General features: G+C 42.3%; 1 protein-coding gene across 3 annotated transcripts in view; it reads right to left on the bottom strand.

The window, feature by feature from the left end:
* TTC12 (tetratricopeptide repeat domain 12) overlaps positions 1-24958 on the bottom strand; it is a 45401-nt gene that overhangs the window by 10494 nt on the left and 9949 nt on the right. For 2 of the 3 annotated variants that reach the window (XM_034754716.1, XM_034754715.1), the window contains exons 2-15: positions 23573-23667; positions 21560-21711; positions 20327-20357; positions 19714-19791; positions 18745-18866; positions 16377-16436; positions 12535-12606; positions 9802-9862; positions 8532-8720; positions 6997-7066; positions 5628-5716; positions 3493-3661; positions 587-679; positions 3-66 (exon numbers count right to left, since the gene is read on the bottom strand). In XM_034754716.1, the coding sequence (XP_034610607.1) occupies positions 3-66; positions 587-679; positions 3493-3661; positions 5628-5716; positions 6997-7066; positions 8532-8720; positions 9802-9862; positions 12535-12606; positions 16377-16436; positions 18745-18866; positions 19714-19791; positions 20327-20357; positions 21560-21711; positions 23573-23636 (1314 nt within the window). In that variant the 5' untranslated portion in view covers positions 23637-23667. Of the gene's footprint in view, positions 1-2; positions 67-586; positions 680-3492; positions 3662-5627; positions 5717-6996; positions 7067-8531; positions 8721-9801; positions 9863-12534; positions 12607-16376; positions 16437-18744; positions 18867-19713; positions 19792-20326; positions 20358-21559; positions 21712-23572; positions 23668-24958 lie in introns of those variants that run through there. The other variant, XM_034754717.1, reaches the window with a different exon arrangement.

Here is a 24958-nt window from a genome sequence, read left to right as displayed (position 1 = left end):
ACCAACAACTGTGCGAACAGAGGCAAAACACTTGTAGAAAGTTTGATACGACACTGGATTTTGAACCTGTTGGCAAAGCAATATTCAATCAGCTGGTTGTGGCTCTAGACAAAACGAACACCGAAAAATGCACCTTGTAGCAACCAAAAGGCTGGCTCAAATCTTATCCCAACTGGAGAGGATTCAAAACAACAATATAAATGCAATTTTACACAAAAACACACATCCTTGGTTTTCCCAATATCCTGTTTTAATTTTGCATAAAAACTTCCTTACTATGTAAGAGTTAAGTCTGCCCTCAGCTATGCTTGTGCAAATCCAATAGAGTGACACTGGTGACAGTGAAAAACCTCAGGTTACTCTCCTGTAAAAAGTGCAAGATGAAAAAATCCTTCCATTTTTGCCAAGATTTCTTATTTAGTAGTACAAGCATGAAATGGTCCTTCGGCCTATCAGACACATGAAAAGTGTATTCTGTATGCAGCTCCGCAAGTTGTTTTTTTCTGACTTAATGTTGTGTATTCTGGGGTTAATCAAATGACCTCACAATTGTAAAAAAGTGAATAGTTTAAGAAGTACTAGTTACTTTTCCTCCTTGATTAGGTTAGATAGCAGGTTCATGGCACAGCTAGCCCTGTCATCCATAACATTGACGAATGCAATCAGTATCTGCAGCCACCTGTAAGAAAGTTAATGCTCATGTCAGATATGCATCAGGGTAACATTTACAAGAGCACTTAACTGATTTAGGAGCCTAGGTCCCATAGAGTTCTAGTGGGATTTAGGGCCAAATCCTCAGTTGGTTTTAATCAGGAAGCCAAGCTGATTTACACAGCTGAGAATCTGGTGTAACGTTTTCAAAAGCACGTAACCAATTTAGGAGCCTAAATCCTTTGATTTTGAGAGAGATTAAAGCTTAAGGTCTATGAGTCTAAATGACTAAAGTCAGAAGGACCATCATGATCATTTAGTCTGACTTCCTGCACATTGCAGGCCACAGAACCTCACCCACCCACTCCTGTAACAGACCCCTGCGTTACGGAAGTCCTCAAATCATGATTTAAAGACTTCAAGTTATAGAGAATCTACAAGTGAGCCGTGACCCATGCACCTGCAGCTCTCAGTGACTTCAGTTGCAGTTGTGGATACAGAACACCTATGAGAATCAGCTGCACATGTGCATTTTGCACACCTAACTCTTTTTTGACAATCATGCCCAGACTCCTTCAAAAGTAGACACAAGGAGCTGTCACGATAGTTTAGACCATGGCAAAATTAACTGACATTAATAATAAAAGCATCCACATTTTCCTTCAGACATGGCTCATTTCTTTAACCTTCCTTTTGATTAAAAATGTCTCTGGATTAATGTTGTACATACTTTAGTATGTACATCTGTTTAATCTTTTCCATTCATCAAATTATTTCATTTAAACCAGTCCATTAACATTTATTCTCTGTTTAATTGTAGCAGTAGAGAATGGTACAGTAACAGAGATAATGGACTGTGGTTTCTTTCTCCATTCAGTGAGTCATTGCAATCCTCTGAATAATCATACCTTTCAGTTATTGCATGATGAAAGACTCAGCTTGAAACTCAACACATTCAAAGATAACTTAATAAGCTCTCGATGAAGAGACGGAAGTGCACATAGTTGACTATCGCCTAAGGAAAGGTTACTAAGTAAAGTTACTTGAGAGGTGCCCTGAGGTTATCTAAAGCCCTTTTCTATTCAGCTGTGAAAACATGCTTGGATGTGAAATCTGCCACATGCTGCAGAAAGTTAGGGTGTCTTTCCCCACACTCCTAACTAGCCTAAGTTGAAGCATGTTGCATGGTGCTCCTCTGACCATTGCTGCTCTCTTTGTTTTAGTGCTTTTGCTCAGCTGGGCCTGTCACTTCAGAAACTGTCCAGGGATAGTTCTGGTGACAAGAAATCGGGCACGACTTGGGAATTCAAGATTTTTTTTGGTGTTAGTTTGTGAACTTAGTCCTGGTGAAAGGTGTCTGAAGCCCTCTATGGTTCGGTCATTAGCCAGTGGGCACTAGGACTCAAGAGACCTGGGTTTAAATCCCCTGCTCAGCCACAGACTTCCTGAGTGACCTCAGGTAAGTCACTTGGTCTCTCTGTGCCTCAGTTCCTCACCTGGAACAGGGGCAATTGCCTCACAGGGATACAGTGAGTAGAAATGCATTAAAGATTGTGAGGTGGCGATGGAGGCCACAGAAGTACCTAAGATGGGTAGACAGCTGGAGTCCAAGCCTCCCTGCCACTGTGCCTCACCCCTGATCTGGGGACACCTTTAGGGAACAGTGGAGTTAAGCATCCCTGGCCCAGTCAGTCTCTGGCCTCAAATGTTGAGGCAGACATCAATTGTGCTAATTATTGCCACCTGTGTTGGTGATTTCTGTCATATGAACAAGAACGCAGGAAGTGGGATGAGATGACTATATTCATTTGGCAGAGATCACGAAATAGCCATCAGAGGGAACTGACTTTTAGCCACTGTTCACCTGGGCTAGGTTCAAATTCATTAGCTGTTCTGTGCTGTTAACGTCACAAGCCAGAGCTACAGAAGACATTCCCTATTTTCAGACCAAAATTCTCTCCATCACTGCAGCCTTCACTGCGTATTTGGCACTCTTTCCAGTTAGTATTAAATATGACCATGGGACCCAGTAGCAGATTCAGATTTTGAGCAGTGGTAGAGCCACAGGGCAGAGGAGCATGTGATGGGTCATCGGTGGTGCCACTTTATTTATATCTGTTGACTTGATAAGACGCCACAAAGTCTGCTAGGTAGCAAGAGTGGGAAGAGTCACTCACCCATTAGCTCTGCCCCTGGAGGGAGCCATAGAAGGTACACCCAAGAGGAGAATTTAGCTCTGGACACTTTTTTGCCTGGACCAGAGGTTGGCAACCTTTGACATGCAGCCCATCAGGGTAATCCGCTGGCAGGCCGCGAGACATTTTCTTTATGTTGACCATCCACAGGCACAGCCCCCTGCAGCTCCCAGTGGCCACGGTTCACCGTTCCCGGACAATGGGAGTTGCAGGAAGCAGCGGTCAGAACACCCCTGCAGCCCACGCCGCTTCTCGCGGCTCCCACTGGCCGAGAACAGTGAACTGCAGCCACTGGGAGCTGTGTGGGGCTGCAGGGATGGTCAACGGAAACAAAACGTCTCGCGGCCCGCCAGCGGATTACCCTGATGGGCCACATGCTGAAGGTTGCTGACCCCTGGGCTGGACTTTATTTTCCCTTAGATTAGATGTGGATACTGAAGTGCTCCCACTATGGGGTTGGATGACCTGGAGATAATGGTGTTGAAAATATTGTCCAGGAATCCAATAATTCTAATCTACTTGATTTGGGCCATAACTTTCAACTTCCTGAGTGACAAGGCTAAGTGCGAGTTCCTTATTTTATGTTATCTTTCAGCTGTGGACTGCAAGTGTACAACTGTTTATGGATTCTAGCAGAATACAGTACTTGGTTAGGTTCTGGTGCCTGATCAGCAGACCTCTTCCATTCTCGGTCTGAGAGTACAGAGACAGCAATGCCAAGCTCTGCTTCTGGATCTCAGGCACGGCAGAGGATAGCAGCACGGGAAGCTGCACATTCACATCAGGGTGAGTTAACAGCAATCGCTGATTCTCCTCTGAAAGAGAAAAGGTCTGCGTCGTACATCATGTGCCATAAAACCCCTCTACAGCAATGAAATCAGAACCTGTAGAAAATCATTCAAATGTATTATTATCTTTATTTCATCCACTTAAGTGCCCTTACTCTATGTGACTGGCATACAGGAGTGTTCATTCACAGGATATAATTTCAGGGAAAGACAAGGCTAGAGTACTGCCCTCCATCCGTTACTCAGACTCTCCAAAATGGACAGAGCAGCTGGTCCCTTAGCACATTCATGCAATATTCAAATTCTGCTGTCATTTGCACCAGTTCAACCTCTTGGACATTAGCTGGGTCACATAGTGTGTAAATCAATGCACATTTTGGCCCAAGGTTTCAAAATGTTCAATATTTTCCTTCTGTGCCATTTGGTATACCATCCCTTACCTTGCTATTCCCTTTCTGCCTACCTACAACCCCTCTAGAATTACAGGATTGAGGGGCCTGTTACACACCCGGTATGCTGTGCCAGTGAATGCGGATTCTCTGGGTCCTAACAAGGTGTGCTTTATCATGCTACAGTGGCACCTGTATATGGCATTCAGCCTTGCCATTGCTGTAACTGGTTTAAGAAAAAGGACCTCAGTTTCCAAAAAGAGCATAAACAAAAAAATATGGATCTTCCCATGAGTTTAATACTATTCCACAGGGAAATTGTCCATGGAATCTCACCACCAATATTTTGCTACCACTCTTGGTACCTGCATGGAACAAAATTTTGTTTGCACTATCAGACGCCCTCTGGCTTCCCATTTGACAAGAACAGATATGAAAGTGCCAAACCGTCTGTTTGTCTCTCTCAATGGATCCTTCATACCATATAATAAAATGGAATGAAAGCTACAAAATTAGGAGAATGGGCAGAATGCAAGCCAAAATCATCCGTAGTTACACACAATGAGCCACAATTTTAACTTAAGTATCGGGGGGTAGTTGTGTTAGTCTGTATCCACAAAAACAACAAGGAGTCCCGTGGCACCTTAAAGACTAACAGATTTATTTGGGCATAAGCTTTTGTGGGTAAAAACTCACTTCTTCAGATGCATGGAGTGAAAATTACAGATGCAGGCATTATATAATGACACATGGAGAGAAGGGAGTTACCTCACAAGTGGTAAACACTGTCAACACTGGTTCTCCACTTGTGAGGTAACTCCTTTCTCTTCAAGTGTCATTATAGAATGCCTGCATCTGTAATTTTCACTCCATGGATCTGAAGTGAGGTTTTTTTACCCACGAAAGCTTATGCCCAAATAAATCAGTTAGTCTTTAAGGTGCCACCGGACTCCTTGTAATTTTAACTTAAGTAGCTACATAAAGTCAACAGCGCTATGTTGATTTACTAGGCAGCCGATCCTCTGTTTTAAAAGTTAAGCCAGAATGGATCAAAAACACACCGGAAAACATCACTAAGGCTCACATTTACTTCAGACATCAGAATACTCAAGAAGATAAACTGCAAACAACTTCTCCTAGCTGTTCTGCACTGGCTTTGTTTGTTGAGCGCAACCCTAGAAGGGGCTGGTTGCAAGCCCTCCTTGCTACACACCACTCCCGACATTAGCTAACCGGAGCTACACATTCCAGCAAACAGGGAAGAATTAGCTCCTGATATATAGGTACTAATGATGGAAGACATGAACCCAAGACCAAATGATGTCCCCAGAACAGGAGCTCACTTCAGCCTCTGCAATAGCTTTAAGCCATCCATTAAAATAGATAATAATTTCACTGCCTAGGGGAACCACAGCCACAATTGTACTTACTGCTAGCTCTATGCCTGCAGCAGTTGCATCTGACCTGTAAATCTGTGGTGTGCTGCAAGGTCTAGACCCAAGTGCTCTGGGGAGTGATGTTAATTGAAAACAATAATTCCAGATGTAGTCAGTGCCATATTAGCAGTACATTAACAATGATTAATGCTGATTACACAGTCTTACCGTTCCCAGCACAGACTGCTTGCCAGAGGATGAGAAGAGAAATTGACAATTCCGCTTCGGCAGTGTTTTCCTTTGCTACAGCGAGGCCCCTGAAATGAAAACATATATCTACAAAACAGCAAAGGAAAGAGGAAAATGTGGAGTTAGAGAAACCCCATGGGCTTCTCTACCGGAGGATCTGCCCCAGGACTTTTTCTTTATGTTCCCAAGCTCCAAAACTGGCTATTTTAATAAACACGTTTAGAAACGCCGGTTCCATTTCCCAGTCAGACTCCTTTGCCATATTGCCTGTATAACTGCCTGCTTCATGGACCCCTGCTGAGCTCATCCCTGCACGCGATGGATCAGTGAGAGCTGGGCTCACCAAGAAGCCACATACTCGTGTGGATACGGGGGCAGACTGCTTCGTATCTCAAGCAACCACCAGTGGCGGATACGGAGAGACTCTGAAGTGATCACCAGGATACAGCCTTATTTGGAATCCTAATGCACCACTCCCATTCATTCCAGCTTCTTGGGACCACCTCAAATCTCTCTGTGCTAGACCGATCTCAAACCAGCAAAAATTTCTGGTCGTCATGTCGTCTGCATAACATTTTGCAGCCAATACCTAACCAAACCCTTTCCAAATATATCACCAATGAGTCTGTCATCTTTTTCCCCAAAAGAATTTCAAAAAACAGATTTTAGCACTAAGCAAATGGCTTTGATCTCATGCAGAGCATATATCCTCTCGTCCATGAGGCAGACTGAATAGCACAGGGGCTTAGTCAAATAAGGTCACTAGCTCCTTTTCTTGACTAGTACAGTACAATACAACGGGCAGCCAAGAATATACAACTGATTTATAGAAAGTATAAATCTTGGAGGATGAGCCTCTCGCTCGATTCTAGGGCTGAAGCCGATGCCCAGAAACAGTTTTACAGCTTATGTTCGAGCCCATTGCCAGCTGGTGTAAGTTAACGTAGCTCTTTTGGCATCAGCACAGCTGCATCAATTTACCCCAGCGAAGGATCTTGCCCTCAGTGCATTAAGTAACTGCGTTTCTGCATCTGAGATTCTTTTATGTTAAGTTTTACAAACCTACTCGTCTTCGCAGCTACACAGAGGAATGAAAAGGACTAACCCTGCACACGTACCCAGGTGACTAAAGACTGAAGCATAGCAGGTGTTTTGCCCGTTACATCCAAAAGAGCATTATTTGTCTAAAGGTCAAATAGAAGTCAATATAGTCAGACATTAAAATGCTGTCACATTATCTTTTGATCATTTCATCTGAATTTCATGAGAGGCGATTGTGTTTCTTTAAAATATCTTTTCATTTCCTCATGTTGTAATACCCCACTGTTCTCTTTATGAGATCCCTTACCGTCTTATGACCTTATTGTCGCTGATGATACTGAATCCATTGTTTGTTCTAAATAAAGTTTGTTCAGTGCCTGAAACAAATTCAGAGATAACCACATCAGCCCAGCAATCCATCTGGCTGATATATCATCACGAAGGCACACTCCTGTTCTCTAGAAACAGTGTTAAGTGACAAGGTCACAATCAACAGCTTTGGGAGGGAGAGGGGGGAAATTATACATATTTACATCATAAAAAGGGAAAATCCTCTAAGCAGTATTTGGAGCAGAAACAGCACTGAAGTGTTTACACTCTGATTCATGTCTATAATTGTACAGAGTGAGTGACTTCATTTAAAGAGCTTTGCAAGGAGTCAGGAGGATTTAAACACCAGTCAGGCTTTGCAAATCAATTCATTTCATCTGTGAATTGTAAACATTTTTAAACAAACAGCTGTTAAAGGATCCAAATCAACACTATGTCCACATGGGATTGGAGGAAGTAGGATAAAGTAGGAAGAGCCCAACTGGCTCACTGAGTCCAGGCCCCTATTAAAGAAGAATACAGGCCCAAGAGAGAGGACCTCTCACATACTGAATGCTACACAGCTAGAAGAATGTAATGCACTGTACATTTAAAGAGTTAGATCCTCATTTGGTGCAAGTTGGGTGGCTCCATCGGGAATTGGCCTAAAATTTACAGTATGCTCTAAAATTAAATCATAAAAATCAACTCCCTCTTTACTTATCTTTTAAGACCAGAGCTCTGCAACAACTGGTGATACTCAAGCACCTGTACTCTTTGCTGTAGATTTTAGCAACATTATCAACACATGCAATGGAAACACCTGAACTCAGAACTTGTCAGGATTTCAGTAGAGATGAGTCTAAACTATGATTTTCACATTGGATATGAATTTGTCCAAAGTCTGCGTGGCTTTGGGTCTAACATTACATCTGGAGCCCATCTAAAAGCCTTTCAAATTCAATGTTCTCTTCAAAAGGCAAAATGTTGGTGATTTATCTGATCATTTACATTATGTTAACAAGGATTAAGTCACTATCCCAATGAACTGAACAACAGTGGCCAGTTTCAGAAGAAAGCTAGAGTACTAGATACTGAATGGATTCACGTGGTTACAGTTTACCATACATTCATGGTAAATGTATCCTCATTTCCCAAACTATGCGGTGTCTTCTCCTTTGATGTGGCACATAACTCTCAAGACCGTTAATGGGAGATCTGCACTCACCTCCTCTAGGGGAAACGGAGCTGCCTTTCAATATTGACAAAGTAAGCGCTTCACGTTATTCTGCACAGCATGCCTGATTTGCACACAATTGTGCTCAGATTTTAGGTCCAAAAATATGTGACTCTTTCATACATGCATTTACTGGCCCAAAACTTTTGAAATATCAAGCCCATAATGTACATTTTTTTTTAAACAGGGGTAGAGTTTTTATAGGCCCGATCCAACTCTCATTAAAAGACTTCCATCTATTCGGCTCATGCCCCAAGTTAGCACATTAGACAGAAAGATTTGCATAAAATACTTACAATCTTTTATTGATTCAGTCAAAACTCTAATCCCGCCGGCATAATAAAGGATATTCTGGTCAGGTTGATTGAGTTTCTGGAGCAGCTCTTTCACAGACACAGCAGTATACTTTCCAGACTGAAATTCCTCCAGAGCTTTCTCTTCCTCTTTTGCTTTTCTTTCCTGTAAGTCTACTTCATTCATGCAGTCTTCAACACCAAAAGGAAGAGAAACTAAAAATGTAATTCAGTAAAGAGGCCACAAATTCTTGATACACATTAAGGACAGTGAGGAAAGAAATGAAACACCATTTGATATCCTAATGTTGACCAATATATGCTGGGCAAAATATATAGAATTACATTATCAATATGGATTATTGACACCACATATATTAATATGCATTAAGCGTACAATACAAGTATGATGTTATATTGTATATATTTCTAGCAGTTACATATCTTAAACTGGCCTATGTTTTTCTACAATCCTGTTCACTTATGCTAAGAATCCAGTAATACTTGTCAAAGTTGAAGTCAGCTTTGGCATGAGAAAATAAGAAGCTTGTCAAAGGCAAAATGTTCTGCCCCGTAACAAGCTGGGGAGGTACCTTCACAGGCCGGTCCCTGGAATGCCAGTATCCAAAACAAAGATAAGGGAGATACAGAACAACAAATTAAGAAACTGGCAAAAAATGAATGGGCTGGATTTTAGTGACACGTAAAGAGTTTTGGTAACTTGTAAAATCATCCTATAAATACTCCTAGTTAAAATGCATAACTTGGGAAGCACACCCTTCTGCAGAAGGTGAATTTAACAACACGGCACAAGACAGCTCCTTGGAAACTGGTATTGTATTGAACCTTTTTTCCTGTGCTATATTATTACTGGCTATTAGCAATAAACCTGACTGATATTGGCTATTTGGTCTCTTGAGTATATTTCATAATGAACCAAGGAATGGTCAAGCAATTGACTAGATAATTTATCAACATGTCAATTGTACAGAAAGGTTGCAAGGCAAAGAGGGAAGAAGTGGTTCAGTGATTTGGGGCAACATTTTACATTATGCCTATAGGCCAATAAAAGTAGAATGACTCTTAGCTGCGGCCAGCCAAAGGGAAAGGTTAGAGAAGAGACGTTAACTGGAAGAAGAAACAGTTGGATACAGAAACTGGATGGAAAGAGTCCATAGAGAGGTTTAAAATGCATAAGGCTGGTTTTTAATTTAAGTTCAATTTTGATGACAGGATAAAGATACCAGAAGAACCCTGACATTAGACTTCTTACCTTTAAATAGACTTTCCTTTTGGGGATCAATTTCTAAGATCTTCTGATAGGACTTCCTGGACTTAATAAAAGAAATCCAAGACTATATGGTTAGTTGAAAACAAAAGGGAAAAGATTATGCAAAAGATATCTCACTTGACTGGGTCTGATCTAAGACCCTTTGAAATCAACGGACTAACTCCCATGGACATCAGTGGACTTTGGATCGGGACTATAGAGCTTTAGTCTTTGTTCTTTGCTCCCTGCATTATTTTATTTGACATCTCTAATCCAAGTCATGACTCTGAACTTAGCAAGGAGCAAAACATGAATTCAGACCCCTCTTCTGAACTCTTCAAATCTATGAAGTTGGGGAATGTTATTTTTTCACATCCTAGAAAAAATAAGTTGTATAATATACAATAAAATCAATCTGCAGCAATGATGGTTAAGATTTCCTGGCTTAAAATGCTAGGTAATCCTCAGTCAATATGTCATTTTAAAATTAATCAGATAGTCAAAATATAAATCTAAAAATCCATCATTGGACAAAACAGAATGAGCAGATCATTCTCTGTGAGAAATGAGTAAATACCAGCCACCAAGTTAATAGCAAAAGAAATGCAGCACCAAATGTCATGAGAACTATACATCTTAGATTATTTCTCTCCCAGGTCTAGCCTCAAAGTATAACAAATTTAGTAACTTCATTAAAAAAAAAACTGATTAGAAAAGTTCTTTTTACTAATTAGAAAAAAATATCAAATTATATTTTAAGTACATTCAGGTTATAGCTACTGTTCAACATAGGCAGGAAATGTAGAATTAAATCATCTATACAACACTTAGCCCCTTCAGAGATTTTGCAAGAGTAAAATTAATATTAGTGTCTTCACTAGCACACTCCACCCTAACAAATCCCAAAGTGCTACACTGCTTTAATCTGAAATACACAGGGATCACTTCACCCACCATTGAAATGCAGCCACTTCTGAGTGAAATGTAGAAATAACTGCACCACAGATCAGTTTAGGACAAGAAGTAAATACATCTTATTCAATTGACTCTTCAGGGGAAGCATAGTTACTGTTGGCAGAAAGCATTTGCCTGAGTTGCAAACTGACTAGGACATTCTGATCTTAGGAAAAGTACTATGGTTTGAAAAAAAAAAATCCATGGTTCTATATCCCCTCTGAAATATGGCACATTCAGTAGCACAGTATCCCATAGCACAGTTCGGGGCACTGGTCCTGTAGCAACTCAGAGGAATGCCACCTACAGAATCACCACCACCATTTCCTGCAGCATGCAAATGTTCCTTGGAGCTATCCCAAATCCTAACCCAACCTAGCCCTGCTTTAACTTGGGAAGGCAGATGGGGTCACAGCACAACATGTTGGTATAGTTACAAGTCAGGTTCCAGGGCAAAACCAGCGCTAGGCATAAGCAGACGAAGCAATTGCTTATGCCCTGATCAGCTCAAGTGCCCTCCCTATTTGCTTTTTATTATAAGAACTTGCCTGTTTTAGTATTGGGGGGTTATTCCTGCTTAGGGCCCCCAATGGGCTAGCATCAGCTCTGTTCCATGGCCTATCAAAGCAGCATCCAGTCCAAATCAACAGGAACCTGTCCGTGCTTTTACTGCTTATTGGTCAGAAATGTGGGACGGAGAATTTGGTTATTCTGTTTCCACCCAAAACTGACCAATAATTAAAAAAAGACAGAACCATTACAAGTTATTATTAAAGACTAATACTAAGTACAACAGTGAGGAAGGGGGGGGAAAATCAAATGTACAACTACAAAATACTGAATAACTGGCTAGGTGGGAGTACTGCTAAAAGGATCTTGGGATTCTAGTGGAACAAAAATTGATTATGAGCCAACAATGTGAGGCAATTGTGGAAAAGGCTAATATTCGGGGGTGTATTAACAGGAATGTCGTATCTAAGACATGACAGGTGGCACAATTAACACTCTGCACTGGTGAAGCCTCAGCTGGAATAGCGTGTCCAGTTTTGGGCGCTTCACCTGAACCTGATAAAAGACTTCAAAAATGTGTTAAGGACTGCTATAAAGAGAACAATAATCAATTGTTCTCTATGTCCACTGAAGGTAGTTCAAGAAGTAACTGACTATCTGCTGCAAGATAGATTTAGTTTAGTTATTAGAAATAAAACATCTCTAAGTATCATTAAGTACTGGAATAGGTTACCAAAGGGAGGTCGTGAAACCTTGTCATTGGAGGTTTTTAAGAACAGGTTAGACAAAGGTTAGGGATGGTCTAAGTATACTTGGTCCTGCCTCAGAATCGGGGGGGATGGACTACACCACCTCCCAAGGTCCCTGCCAGCCCTACAGTTCTGTGATTCTGTATTACCATGTGCAACTATTCTCTAAACTTTGTGTGAGCCTAAGTAATGGATAAAGCCTATTATAGTAACATGTGAGGGAATACTTTGTTTTAGACCTAATGCAGCCCTCATAAGAGCCTGCAGACATTTTGTCCCCCAAGCAGCCAAGGTATGACAAGACATTAGCATAACATGCTATCATAAGTCAAGTGTATAAAACCATCTCTCTCTCTTCCACTGCCTTATAATGCCAAACAATGGGCAGATTTATATTCTGCTAATTCCTATACGGACATAAACCTTATTTAAGTTGCTACACCAATGGAGTTACTCCAGATTTACACCAGAGTATTTCAAAAGAGCATGTGGCTCAACCACCAACAAGGTCTGTACAGCTTACCTCATTGTAGTCCTTCAGGGCCAGATGAGCTTTTCCCATGTGGAAATAGGCTTTAATACATTTTTCGTTGCACTGCATTAAAAGGAATTAATCAAATAGTTTAGCATGTTGAATCAATACACACTGTTATCTAACCTCCTGGCTAATAAAGTTACAGCAACTGCCCAAAAAATTAACTATAAACATGGAGTGTGCTGCACTTTGAGTGAAGCCGGCTGACTTTCAGTTAATTGAATAACACTTAGACTGCCCTCTGTAACAAAATCAATTGCTATCACATGGAAATTTCTCAGTACACTTTCCACTTCCATTCACACAGAATACTACCAAGGACCAGATCTGGTGCAAGTTGATGCAACTCCATTGATTTCAGTGAAGATACACAGAATACGAGGGCAAGGCCCCACGTATTCCACTTTTCAGGCAGGGATCACATCCATATTTGGAAAAAGCAGGGTCACCCTTCTCCCACAGCACCCTATAAACTGCAAAACGTAGACCCAGTCTCGCCATTGGATAGCCTTAGGCCACGACTGGGAGGAAATCAACAACAGGACATGTATCATACTTACAGACTAGTGGTTTGATCAGAAATAAGAACATGGTACCATATCTGCATATATTAAAAATTGAAAAAACCTAGGGTCATATCCACTGTGGGCATTAACTAGAATAGTTTCATTGACTTCAGTATCATAACGTATATTAGAGGAGGATTGGGACCTATGGTCCCATATCAATAGAACTTTCTATACCATTTCCTTAGCAGATCAGATTTCTGAATATCCCAAATATCTGGATTAATCATCTGCAAAACGTTTGTAGTGGCCTTCTGCTATCATTCCCTTTCTTGCTAGGCTGGTCACTTCCACAGGTAAGGGATTTGGGAAATATGAGATTTAGACTTATTGGAGTTTTTTAATTAATTCACAAAAAATCATTTAGAGCTCATTAACTGCTAAGGATGGCTCCTATCAGTCCGTGTCATGGACATGTAAAATACTGATCAGCCATCCAGATTAAATTATACCAAACACAGCCATTTCCTATGCCTGCTGATTCTCATCAGCTTTCTTGTAAGGGTTGTAACTTTCTGCACTACATCAGATCTTTGTACAGCTGGACCCTTAAATCAACAGCTGTTATGATATTAGGAGTAATGGAGAAACAAGGTAGCAGAAGACTTCAATACACAAGTCTTTCTGCTCGTCCCAAAGCAAACTGGCCACAGTTCAAACACTCCCACTGGATGTAAGGGAACTGTTGGCTGGAGTTGCACATAGAATGACAGAAATCAAAACCATTCATTTACCAAAAGAGAAAGTAAATTGGTAATAAATGGTAAGCTGACCCAAAAGTACAAGAACTTGAAAATGCTGCTCTTACAACTACTTACAAAGACAATTAGCAAAGATAGTTACTGTGGACTGCCACTCATGTAAGTTTAGCCAATTCTTGTCCTGAATTTTTCTTGAGGAATTATTACCGGTATCTTCTTTATTTTTGTGTCACTCTTGCCAGAGTTTCTCTGTGTGATCACAAGCCTCTCCGGGTACATCTACACCACAATAAAAAACTTGTGGCACCACGTCTCAGAGCCTGGGTCAGTTGACTCAGGCTCACAGGGCTACAAAATTGCAATGTCAGTGTTTGAGATTGGGCTGGAGCTTGGGCTCTGAGGACCCTGTGAGAGGGGCAAGAAGTCTCAGACCCCGGGCTCCAGCCCTAGCCCGAACATCGACACTGCAATTTTATAGCCCCACAGCCCAAGCCAGAATCAGATGGCCCGGGCTCTGAGACTTAGTGCCATGGGCTTTTTAATCACAGTGTAATGTGCAATTACATTGCTTAATGTACACCCAACCTTAATAGCAGTTGAAGTTTCACATCTTTCTTGAGCAGCCCTGCCAAGAATGAAACTAGTCCTTCATTGTCACTAGTTTTGATGATTTCTTGGTTTCACAGTTAAGGAACATCACACTCCCAATGTTAACGAACTGGCTGATCTTTTCCAGTTCAACTGAGTGTAAGAGGAATGTTAATTTCCTGATATTACATTGCTAATCCTATTAATGATACGTCACTGTTACATTGCATTTAATGGGTACTAATGTTTTAAAGCCACTGAGTTTGGATTCAGACCTTTCTTTTTGGCTTTTATTATATTTCTCCACCTTTCCAAATGTCACATGAATACTTTCTAGTGGGAGGATTCACTGCAAGTTTAACAAGGCTATTACCTTTACATTTTTAAACAGATCCACAGAAGGTTCCCAGATAATGTTTGCAAGGGGCTTTATCATTAGTTATATAAAACTTAAATATTTGAATAAAATATTTAATCTAGACACTGTTTAAAATGTTAATGTCCTTTGTATCAGGAAAGTTATCTCAGTATGACCAAGGGACTTCTCGGTGCCAGCTGGCAGAGGGCACAGGGAGTGCACAGGGTTTTACAGGGATCCCCTGGGTCGGATATTGACATAATAGTTCACCAAAGGGTGGCACATGAGGTCTCTACCATGAGCTAGTAGCTCTCCAATCATTGTAATTATGGGAAGAGGTTTTAAACTATTTCTTGTACCGTGATATGTAGAATTAGGTTCCAAAACTGTTTAAGTAAAGCTCGTCACCTGACTCAAGATGAGCCTCAGGGCTAACTCAATCAGCATATACAACAATGGACACCCATGGAGCAGGCTGTGTGTACTGCCTGGGCCAGGTGCAGGCCTGAGAATTTACAACTAAGGAACCCCAAGATAAGCTTCTGAAGAGGGGACTTCCTGGGGTAAGGACAATAACATGCATACTAGAACAGGCTATGATTTAATTTTATATGTAACCATTTGTTTCCAATACTTCTACTTGCTATCACTTGAATCTCTGTGCTTTGTTAAGTAAACTTATACTTGATTTCACTATAAGCACATCTGTGTTACGCAGAGCAGAGACCTGAGGTGTAACTGGTAAGCTGGGGTGTACAGTTCCTTTGGAAGCAACAGATCTATGAATACTGCGAGTGTCCAGTATCCAGGGGTTGGATACTCCAGGGAGATGCTTGGAGGGCTTGAGTACTGGATTGTGCCCATCACTAACCTGTAGAGAAACAGTCAGGAAACAGTAGCATAGTGCTTGTGTTGCCTGTGGCTGGTGGAGTTGGGGAGCTGGCCCACTGGCAGCACAGACAAGGCTTCCTCACACTAAGGGCAGGTAATAGCAAGGTGCCTCACAGTCCTGGGTACCCCAGAGAAACATCACACTCAGCATTAGCTGCTCATTTCAGTTCTTAAAAGAATGCTGAAAATTGCATAACAATGTTGCATTTTGTCTTTACCTGGGAAGTGACACCAGACTATCACTATGCATGAGCCCCCTTCTCTTCATCAGAACTTGAACTGATCACCAAGGACCTCAGCATGCAGAGTTTAAGTCATGCCCAGGGCCTTCAATGATCCTTTGCGCGGTGATGAATTTCACCCATGTTGACACATTTGCAGCAAATCTCTATTAGAAGCATACAATCCTCTGAAATATTCCTCTGCGATGAGAATTGCTTCCATGATGACAAGTTGTGAGGTCAAACACACACTGCAGGGTTGCATCACTGAATTAATATGTATAAATAGGCCTCTGGCATCAATAGCACAGGGCACGCTGGGCCATGAGATTGAATCATGATCTCTAGACTAGATAAATAAAGACGTAAACGATGTTAATATTGTTGAAATGCCACTTATAAATGAAATTGGGCAGTCAGTGACCCACATCTCAGTTGGCATGTTTAATACTGACTAGTTATACTGTGTCCTGCCAACTGACTGAAGAAACTGCAAAGCAGTTACCTTTAAAGCCCATTCACAATCATTGATTACTTTCTTGTACTCCTGCAACTTCATGTGAGCCTGAAATAAAGCCAAGACAGGATACAGATCAGCAGACTTATCAGCCCAAAGAAGAATTAGAATACTGTGTATCTCTATAATGTTTTTCCAAGTTCAAAGCACTGTGCAGACATTAGTTTAATTAAAGTGATATGCTTTAACCCACAGGAAGTGCCAACATATTGACTGATACATAATTAACTGCTCCTTAACCCTTCTGGTGTTTTACCATGTCTGTCCATCAGTGTGCAGTGGATTTTCAAGTGAGTTAAACACAAACCAAGCACAAAACTCACAAGGGTCTGCACTAAACTTAGGGCAGGCAAAAGTCCTCAGCTTACAATTAAAAATTTGACTTATCTTTCAGAATAAAGGCAGCTTGAAAAAAAAAAAATATCCCCCACTGAACTTTCCTTTCATGTCGGGGTGCGGGTGGGGGATGCCCTGTGCACTGTGCTGTCACTGAACAGGGAGGTGGCGAGAGAGGAGCAGAGCAATGGAGCTTGTGGGACAAACAACCCTTCCATGATGAGGCTTCATTCTGACCCTTCCTGAAGGACAGGGGCTGCAGTCACAACAGGAATAAAACGAATGTAACAAGGCTGCTGAACTGTTCCCACATGGTCAAGTAAGGAGCATAAGTCTGGGTTGTGACTGTCAGGTTTGGTTTTCCTTCCTGGAAGCCAGAGGCACAGGCTGGGAATTAAAACAATAGCTGTCCAATGATTTTCTGAAGTGCAACTTTGCCTTCTTATAATCTCAAGGGAAATAAGATAACCTGCTGAACAGAAATACATTTACATCCATATTAGTACCATCATCTTGTGGCAAGGACCCAACCACCGATACCCACTGCAGGCACAATACCCACTCCATGGGTTGCATGCCATTGGGTGAAAGGTCACAGAACCTACTGCTTCTCACATTATTAGCAGTTTTCTCAACACAGCATTGGCTTATACTAGTCAGTCCTTTAGCTAGAGTGGGAGAGATCTGTGCAACAATGCTGAAAAATTTAGGGTGCAGACCCTGTTGCTGATGCATGGTAGGGAGGGGTCTTACAGTTATACACAATGGAATGGATTGCAAAGCTTTTGGAAATGATTTCAACAGTCAAACATAACATTGATTGGAAGTACTGACGTAAGGGCAGGATTTGCATTTGGGGAAGAAGGATGCCACTGGGTTTAAAGCACTGGACTAGGAGGCATGAGACTTGAGTTCTGTTCCCAATAAAGACTTCCTGTGTGACCGACCTGTCTAAGGGGTGTGAAATTCTATGTCCTGTGTTATGAAGCAGGTTAGACTAGATGACAAGGTCTTAGAGAAAGACACTGTTCTGTGTTTTTAGAGCACCAGCACATGAGGGTCCTAGTTCATGACTGATGCTCCTAAGGGCTATGGTAATACAAATAAATAATGATCATCCCAAGGTCCACCTTCTGGCCTTAAAATCGATTAGTCTATTATTAAAGATATAATATTTGGCAAATGGAACAGAGAAGAGCTCTGCCGGCTCCCCTTGGCATACAAGGTTGGTAAAGAGCTCATCACCTGTGGTAACATTTAGCTCTCTACAGCCTATTTAGAATATGTCAGGAGGACAGATTCTTCCTGTCATATGGGCATGTCAGAGAATTAGCCCCCATTAGAGATTATGAAAAAAGAGAGGCAAGGATGGGAATATAGAGACTCTCCTTGCACTAAGCTACAAAAGGTGCATGACTGATTATTTTTGCTTCCGGTTTTCCTTTAGTACCAGCTATTGGGCACTCAATAACAGGTCTCTGATACCATGGCAATTGGCGCAGTATATGAGGATGGATGTTACATTATAGGCTGTATGTTGATGGCGCAATACTTTCTGTTAGACACTTGCATACAGAGAGCATAAAATGCTTCACATGACTAAGGAATTAGTTCAGGGCCATAAAAGGCAGCATGATTTGCATCACAACCTCTCCAGTGAAGCTGAATTTTTGATCAATGCAAGAAACTAAAGGGAACGTTTCAATACAGAGCTTAGTCTGAAGTACTTTGCTGGTAACTTTTAATCATATTAATATTCACTGTTGCTAGCATGGCAGTAAGTAGATCCCATCAACTCCTGTTAGCAAAAATGAGACCTCAAGCACCACTGTGGACAATAGCCCGGGACAAACTACGTTATGTGCTGCTTTTCCTCCCTTTTCCAGTTAATCTGCAACATATCTGAACTCCTGAAATTGGCTTAGACAATAGAGCAATGATTCTCATGTGCCATCTGCAGGTAGCTTAGGCTGTTTTGTACCTAAACAATACATCTATAGCAGATTTTTCACACACTGACCTGTGCTCTGTTCGTGTACAGCACCTGCATATCCTTCTGTTTCTCCAGCCCCTCAGTGTATCGCTGGATAGCTGTGGCATAGTCTCCTTTACTGAATGCATCATTTCCCTTCTCTTTAAGGGCTGCAGCAACAAGAGTCATGCATTGGAAATGTCAGTATTTCCAGTTATAAACACAGTGGACAGAAGCCATGTTCTCCTGCTGCAACTTGCCCTGAGATTCCCACTGTATTGCCTCTATCAGAACTGTATTCATCGGGCATAGCATGCAACAGACTTTTCTCTGTGCATTTTCATTTACGCGCCCCTTTTTTGTTCTAAAAGACAAACTCAGGCCATTTGTATTTTCTCTTTATAGCCTAAAACTTACATCTTCCCACACACCACACACTCCCAACCTTAAGTCTCTTTATCGTAAAGGGGAGAGCCATTAAGAGGAATGCGTTCCAAAAGACCTCAGCACCTAGTGTGCATAGCCCATGTTCTCTTCTAATCAAGGCTATACATAAGATCATTGGTACTATGGAACACCACATGCCAGCTTCCTTCTCCCCAGTCTCATCAATGTGCATACACAACACACGGTCAACCTGTGGAACTCCTTGCCAGAGGATGTTGTGAAGGCTAAGACTACACCAGGGTTCAAAAAAGAACTAGGTAAGTTAATGAAGGATAGGTCCATCAATGGCTATTAGCCAGGATGGACAGGGATGGTGTCCCTAGACTCTGTTTGCCAGAAGCTGGGAATGGGCGATGGGATGGATCACTTGATGATTACCTGTTCTGTTCATTCCCTCTGGGGCACCTGGCACTGGCCACTGTTGAAAGACAGGATACTGGGCTAGATGGACTTTTGGTCTGACTCAGTATGGCCGTTCTTATGTTCTTACGTTCCTACCAGCTTAATTCAGCTCTGTTCTTTTTAAGGAGTGCTTAGTGGACATCAAAAACGTAAAACTGCAGCAATTACCATTCGCCAAACGTTCATTTTTCTTCCTTCTTTTGGCTCGTTCTTTTGCATCTCTCTCTAATGCGGACATGAAGCTGTCTGAGAGCCAGCAGCGTTGGGGCAGCATTTCAGTCAATGACAGAAAAGATTTCCTCATTAAAATCAAATTGCAGATGAGAGAAAAGTCATTTCTGAGACATGGTTTCTCTACAAAGAAAATCTTAAGGAGGTATTTCAGTAATTTGATACAACTCGGAACATGAGTGATAAGCTATTACACACAAAGGCCATTATGCTGCCCTAGATTTGCATACCTGCCTCTTTAAGTATCTCTTCTCCAAGAGATGCTTCTTTCTGAATCAGAATAATGAGGTTCTTCGATGCAAGGTAGAGAATATGCTGAAAAAAATCTTTAATATGCACAATCCAGCCAGGCACACAGGACTTGTAAGCAATTATAACTTTCTGATACAACTCTCAGAGTCAACTGAAAGATTCACATTGACTTCTGCTGGAGTTGGATCAGGCTCTGCATGAAGCAGCTGAATCAGGGAAAGTAACCTGAATCCTTACTCTAGCTTTACTGAGACAAATTGAGAGGGGATAATTATTGGAGAGGTGAACCCTGTCCTACCTCGTCTCACTGTCTCCATATTCCGTGTGGCCTGAAAAAGTTGGATGAGTGACACACAAACACATACACAAAAAGGTTAGGTTTGAACTGGAATGAAAATAAATTTAAATATAGTTATTTCTAAACTAGCTGCAATTTTCATGAGAAAATATGGATTGCAAAAAATAGATCACATTCATTTTTAAAAGCAGTTTAATACACAGATGTATAACATGAGTCTGTAAAAAGTGACAAAGAGTCCTGTGGTACCTTATAGACTAACAGACATATTGGAGCATGAGCTTTCGTGGGTGAATACCCACTTCGTCACCCACGAAAGCTTATGCTCCAATACGTCTGTTAGTCTATAAAGGTGCCACAGGACTCTGTCGCTTTTTACAGATCCAGACTAACACGGCTACCCCTCTGATACTTGACAACATGAGTCTAGTAACAAGAGAATCATTTTTTAAACTTGTCAAAACTAACTCCATCAGAAGCATTTAAAGTCACAGAGCAGAAGAAAACAATTCAATCCTCAGGTGTCCTCTTGCAAAATCAATTTGGCTAAGAATCTCTTCACATGGGAAAATTCACCACTGCAATCTGATTATTCTAACTGCTAGAACAATCTGCTGGGGTACATGTCATAATTAAAGCATTTCTTTTAATAAGACGAGGTGCAGCTGCAAAACACCTAGAGCCAGCTTTTCAAAGTTACATAGGTGCCTAAAGATGCGGATAGATGCTTAGTGGGATTCTCTAAAGTGCCTAAGCAGGATAGGTGCCCAAATTCTATTGATTTCAACAGGTGTTAGGTGCCTAACCTGCTTAGATACTTCTGAAAATCCCACTAGATGCCTATCTGCATCTTCAAGTACCTGAAAATCTAGCTCCTAATGTCTGAATTAAAGTCTCTCAAGACTTCGACTGACTTTGAATCAGGCCCCTAGGAAGCAGCAAACAGTAGCCATGTGTTACAGCATCTCAGCACCTGCTTCTTCTTTGTTATTAGCACCCAGTGATCTCCTGAAGAACAGGTATAGGCTGTAAAACATGATGCGAGGTATTCTCTCGTATGCTTTCCAGTGAGGAAAATTAAACTTAGGTTTAAGCTACATTCAACCTGTATTTTTAACAATACTTATGAGGTTTGTCTTGGGTTTGCATAAGTGGCAGGATAGCTACACTTGCATCATTTGAAAGACACTAACCGCCTGCATCTGATACTCAAAAAGAGATCATAAGTCTTACCGCATCTTGTGAGTTAACAACTGTTCTGTTCAACTTGGTCTTGCATTCTCCATCATCTCTCACCTCCTGGATATGAAGTCTTTTCTCTGTATCAGAGATGGCTTTTTCCTGGACAGCTGGGTCTGTGGAGTTCAAGCCTTGAACCAAATTGGCTAAAACAAACCAAACAAATGTGAAATAAAATTAACTTAGAGAGACCAGGAGTCAAGTTCTCCCTTTGGTTACACATGCCTTTGAAGCCAGAAGGAGCTGAATGTGTGATTGAGGGTATGCCGTGATTCCCAGCTCGTTCTCGTCAAGCTAGCACACTAAACAGCCACACAAGCTGTGGTACTCAGGTCCTCTAGCCAGTTTATGTCCATCTGAGACACTATACACATACTCAGGGTGACTGGCCCATTCCACAGCTTGTGCTTCCATGGCGACATTCTATTTGCCGTGTGCTAGCTCAATGAGAGCATGTCTCCTCAACTTGGGGATCACACCCCCAGCTCAAAGTGTAGATGTGCCCTAAAAGACTTGATGGAACATACAGATGACAAGGACAACATTTATAAACAAAAAAAAAAAAAATCATCTGTTCTTGGCCTTTTGGCTATGATTCAGGGTAGCTTCAGGTTAATACCGGATACTTTCTCCATAGGTTATAACTCCAAACGTTGGCAGGGGGATGGACTCAATCTAACAAGTTTTTTTCCCCCCATCTCTAACTTCTAGCAATGATTTACATGACTCTAAAAATAAAACAACCGGAGGCATTTAGAGCCATTGCCAGTATCTGACAAGATTCACATCTCCAAGCACTCAGAGATTTCAAAAACAGTCACCAAAACTGTATGATCTTTTCTTCTTTTGTTTTTTCTTCCTTTTGCTCTCTAATTCTCTTTATTTGTCCACCTCAAATGATCTCAGTTTTCTATTTGGGTATTTATCACTGAACAAAGATTAAGGCAACAATGTGACGCAATAACCAGCATTTCAGTGAGGGTAGATGCCCAAAGATCAAATTTCACTGATAAAAATAAAGCAGTTTCAAAAATACAGAGTTCTTGCTGTTTAAAATACTAAATCCCCTATTCGGATACATTTTGATTTATTTTTCATCATTTGTTATACGTCCAGCGCCAAAGATACTTATTTGTCTTTTGCCTCTGGCTGGGAGTCTAACTTCAGAAACAGCAACAGGCGATAACACAAAAGAAGCCTCCCAAACCTTAGTGCACACCGCTGTCATTTGGAAATCAATGAAGTTTTCCAATCTTAGTGAGAAAGACAAATATGCAGGTCTCTCAGGTAATTCCCTTTTAGACCTAAATTTCTGCAGCTATGTTATTCTTCTGTTTCACTTCCTGTCCTAAACTGCTGCACAGCATTTCTATGCTCTGCTAAAAAAAACCTGTGGCAATCCTTCCAGAGATGATTACAATTCAATGGTGGGTCCCTTAGCTACTTCACAGAGGTGTTCTAAGACTTCATAAGTTAATGTCTGCAAAATACTTCGAGATCCTCAAATGAAAGGGGCTATAGAAATACCATCTATTACCATCACTTATCAAAAACTCTGATTTTTTTAATGTCACTTCTTCGTTTGCTAGCCCAACTACTAAGACCCCCGTTCCTGGAAGTGACAGTCTCAGGGCACACCCCTGAACGCATGGTGCACCCCACTGCCTTCAGGACTGGGGCCTCACCCTATGAAAGTATTTCGTATAAACATTGTTATACATAAGGAAAGATCATGGCCAACATTTTCTAAAGCAATACCTGATTTTGACTGTTTCTGTTACTTGGTGCCCAACTAAAGACAATTTGGGTCTGGTTTTCAGAGGTGCTAAGCACCCACAGTTCTTATCAAGATCAGCTGGAGTTAGGGCAGGTCAGTATATCTGCAAAAGTCTTAAGGTGGGCACTAAAATCAGAAGCCAATGCTGTCCTTAACACACTGACTTCGCCTGAGCAACGCATGCTCCAGCCAAGTGTAAATCTGGCCCACCATGTTTACACTACACTTACCAATTTCATCCACATCCCTCAGGAATTTCTGCAAATCTCTCTCCTCCAGCTCATCAGCCATCATGGTTCAGAATGACTAAGGGGGTGGATTGAACCTAGAGGAACGAATAATAGGAGAACAAAAGAAGCTTACGAAATCTAAAAATAAAACTACTGGTTATTTTAATACAGGTTTGTTGCCACATCTGGGAAAGCTGGATGGCTCGCAACATAAGTTCATTTCCCCTTTACCATTCACTTGGGCTTTGACAGTTTGTTTCCAGCCCAGAACTACAGTGAGCACCATCACACAGTTACTCAGAGTATTACATAATGTCAACCTCAAGCCCCACGGGACAGGGGTCTGTGTCACAAAATCACCACCACTATCAGCACTTAGTTGATCACATTTTCAAAATTGCTCAGGACCCAGCAGCTCCCACTGAGAACCAACGAGAGTCCCCCTCCTCCCTACCACTGTGAATGGCACAATCCCTCTCAGTACCCATTGAGAACACTGCAAGCTGAGCTCCTTTGATGCCCTGGCTCCACAGGCCCCTTGCAAACAGCATCATGCCTGAGGGTTATGGAGACAGTTCTCCTTTCACACTCCCTACTCCACACCCAACAGGGCCAAAGTGGGCTGGCAGGGAAAGCTGGCCCTGGTGCTGCTACCCAGGCAGACCAGAAGGCTTCATCCACTAGCACCTTTGCCTGCAAGGAAGTCACACATAGTGGCCCAATAGAGCACCTGGGGGGTGGGTCTGGACATCAGGGGCAGGGAGAGATGGCGCACTGTAGGGACAGGGGGCTGCAGGAGTGGGGGGGGGGTTAATGGCAGGGGGAGATTAGGGATCTGGGAGGTGGGAGCAGGGAGAGGGTGGGGCTAGGAAAAGTTGGGAAGCAGTTGGGGTGCTGTGGGAGGCAGTGAGGACTGGGGGGCTGCAGGGTGGGGAGCAGGAAGAATTGCAGGCTGTGGGGAGCAGGGGTGGGGAGAGATGGAGCAGGGCCACAGGGGGAGGTGGGGGCAATGAGGGCACTGTGGGGAACAGGGAGAGGTTGGTGCCACAGGGTGGGGAGGTGGGAAGCAGATAGAGGTGGGGGGCCTGTGAGGTGGGGTGGGGGGCTGCAGGAAGTGGGGGAAATGGGGGTGCTATAGGGAGCAGAGGGAGGATGGGGAGCTGGGACAGAAGGGGTGGAGGCTGCAGGGAGAGCAGGCAAAGGTAAGGACTGGGGGGGGCAATGGAGGGGCTGCAGGTAGCACAGAGAAGTGGGGCAGGGGTTGCAGGAAGGGGAGCTGGGGAGTGGGGAAAGATGGGAACAGTGGGGGGCTGCGTGGAGGGGGAACGGTGTGGGCAGGGGGTGGGGAGCAATGGGGGGCTGGGGAGCGGGGAGAGGGGCGGGGGG

The sequence above is a fragment of the Trachemys scripta genome, chromosome 21 (assembly GCF_013100865.1).
Source record: "Trachemys scripta elegans isolate TJP31775 chromosome 21, CAS_Tse_1.0, whole genome shotgun sequence".
NCBI lineage: Eukaryota > Metazoa > Chordata > Testudines > Emydidae > Trachemys > Trachemys scripta.
Note: the sequence above shows the minus strand (reverse complement) of the source record. Positions and strands in the feature narration are given on the sequence as shown.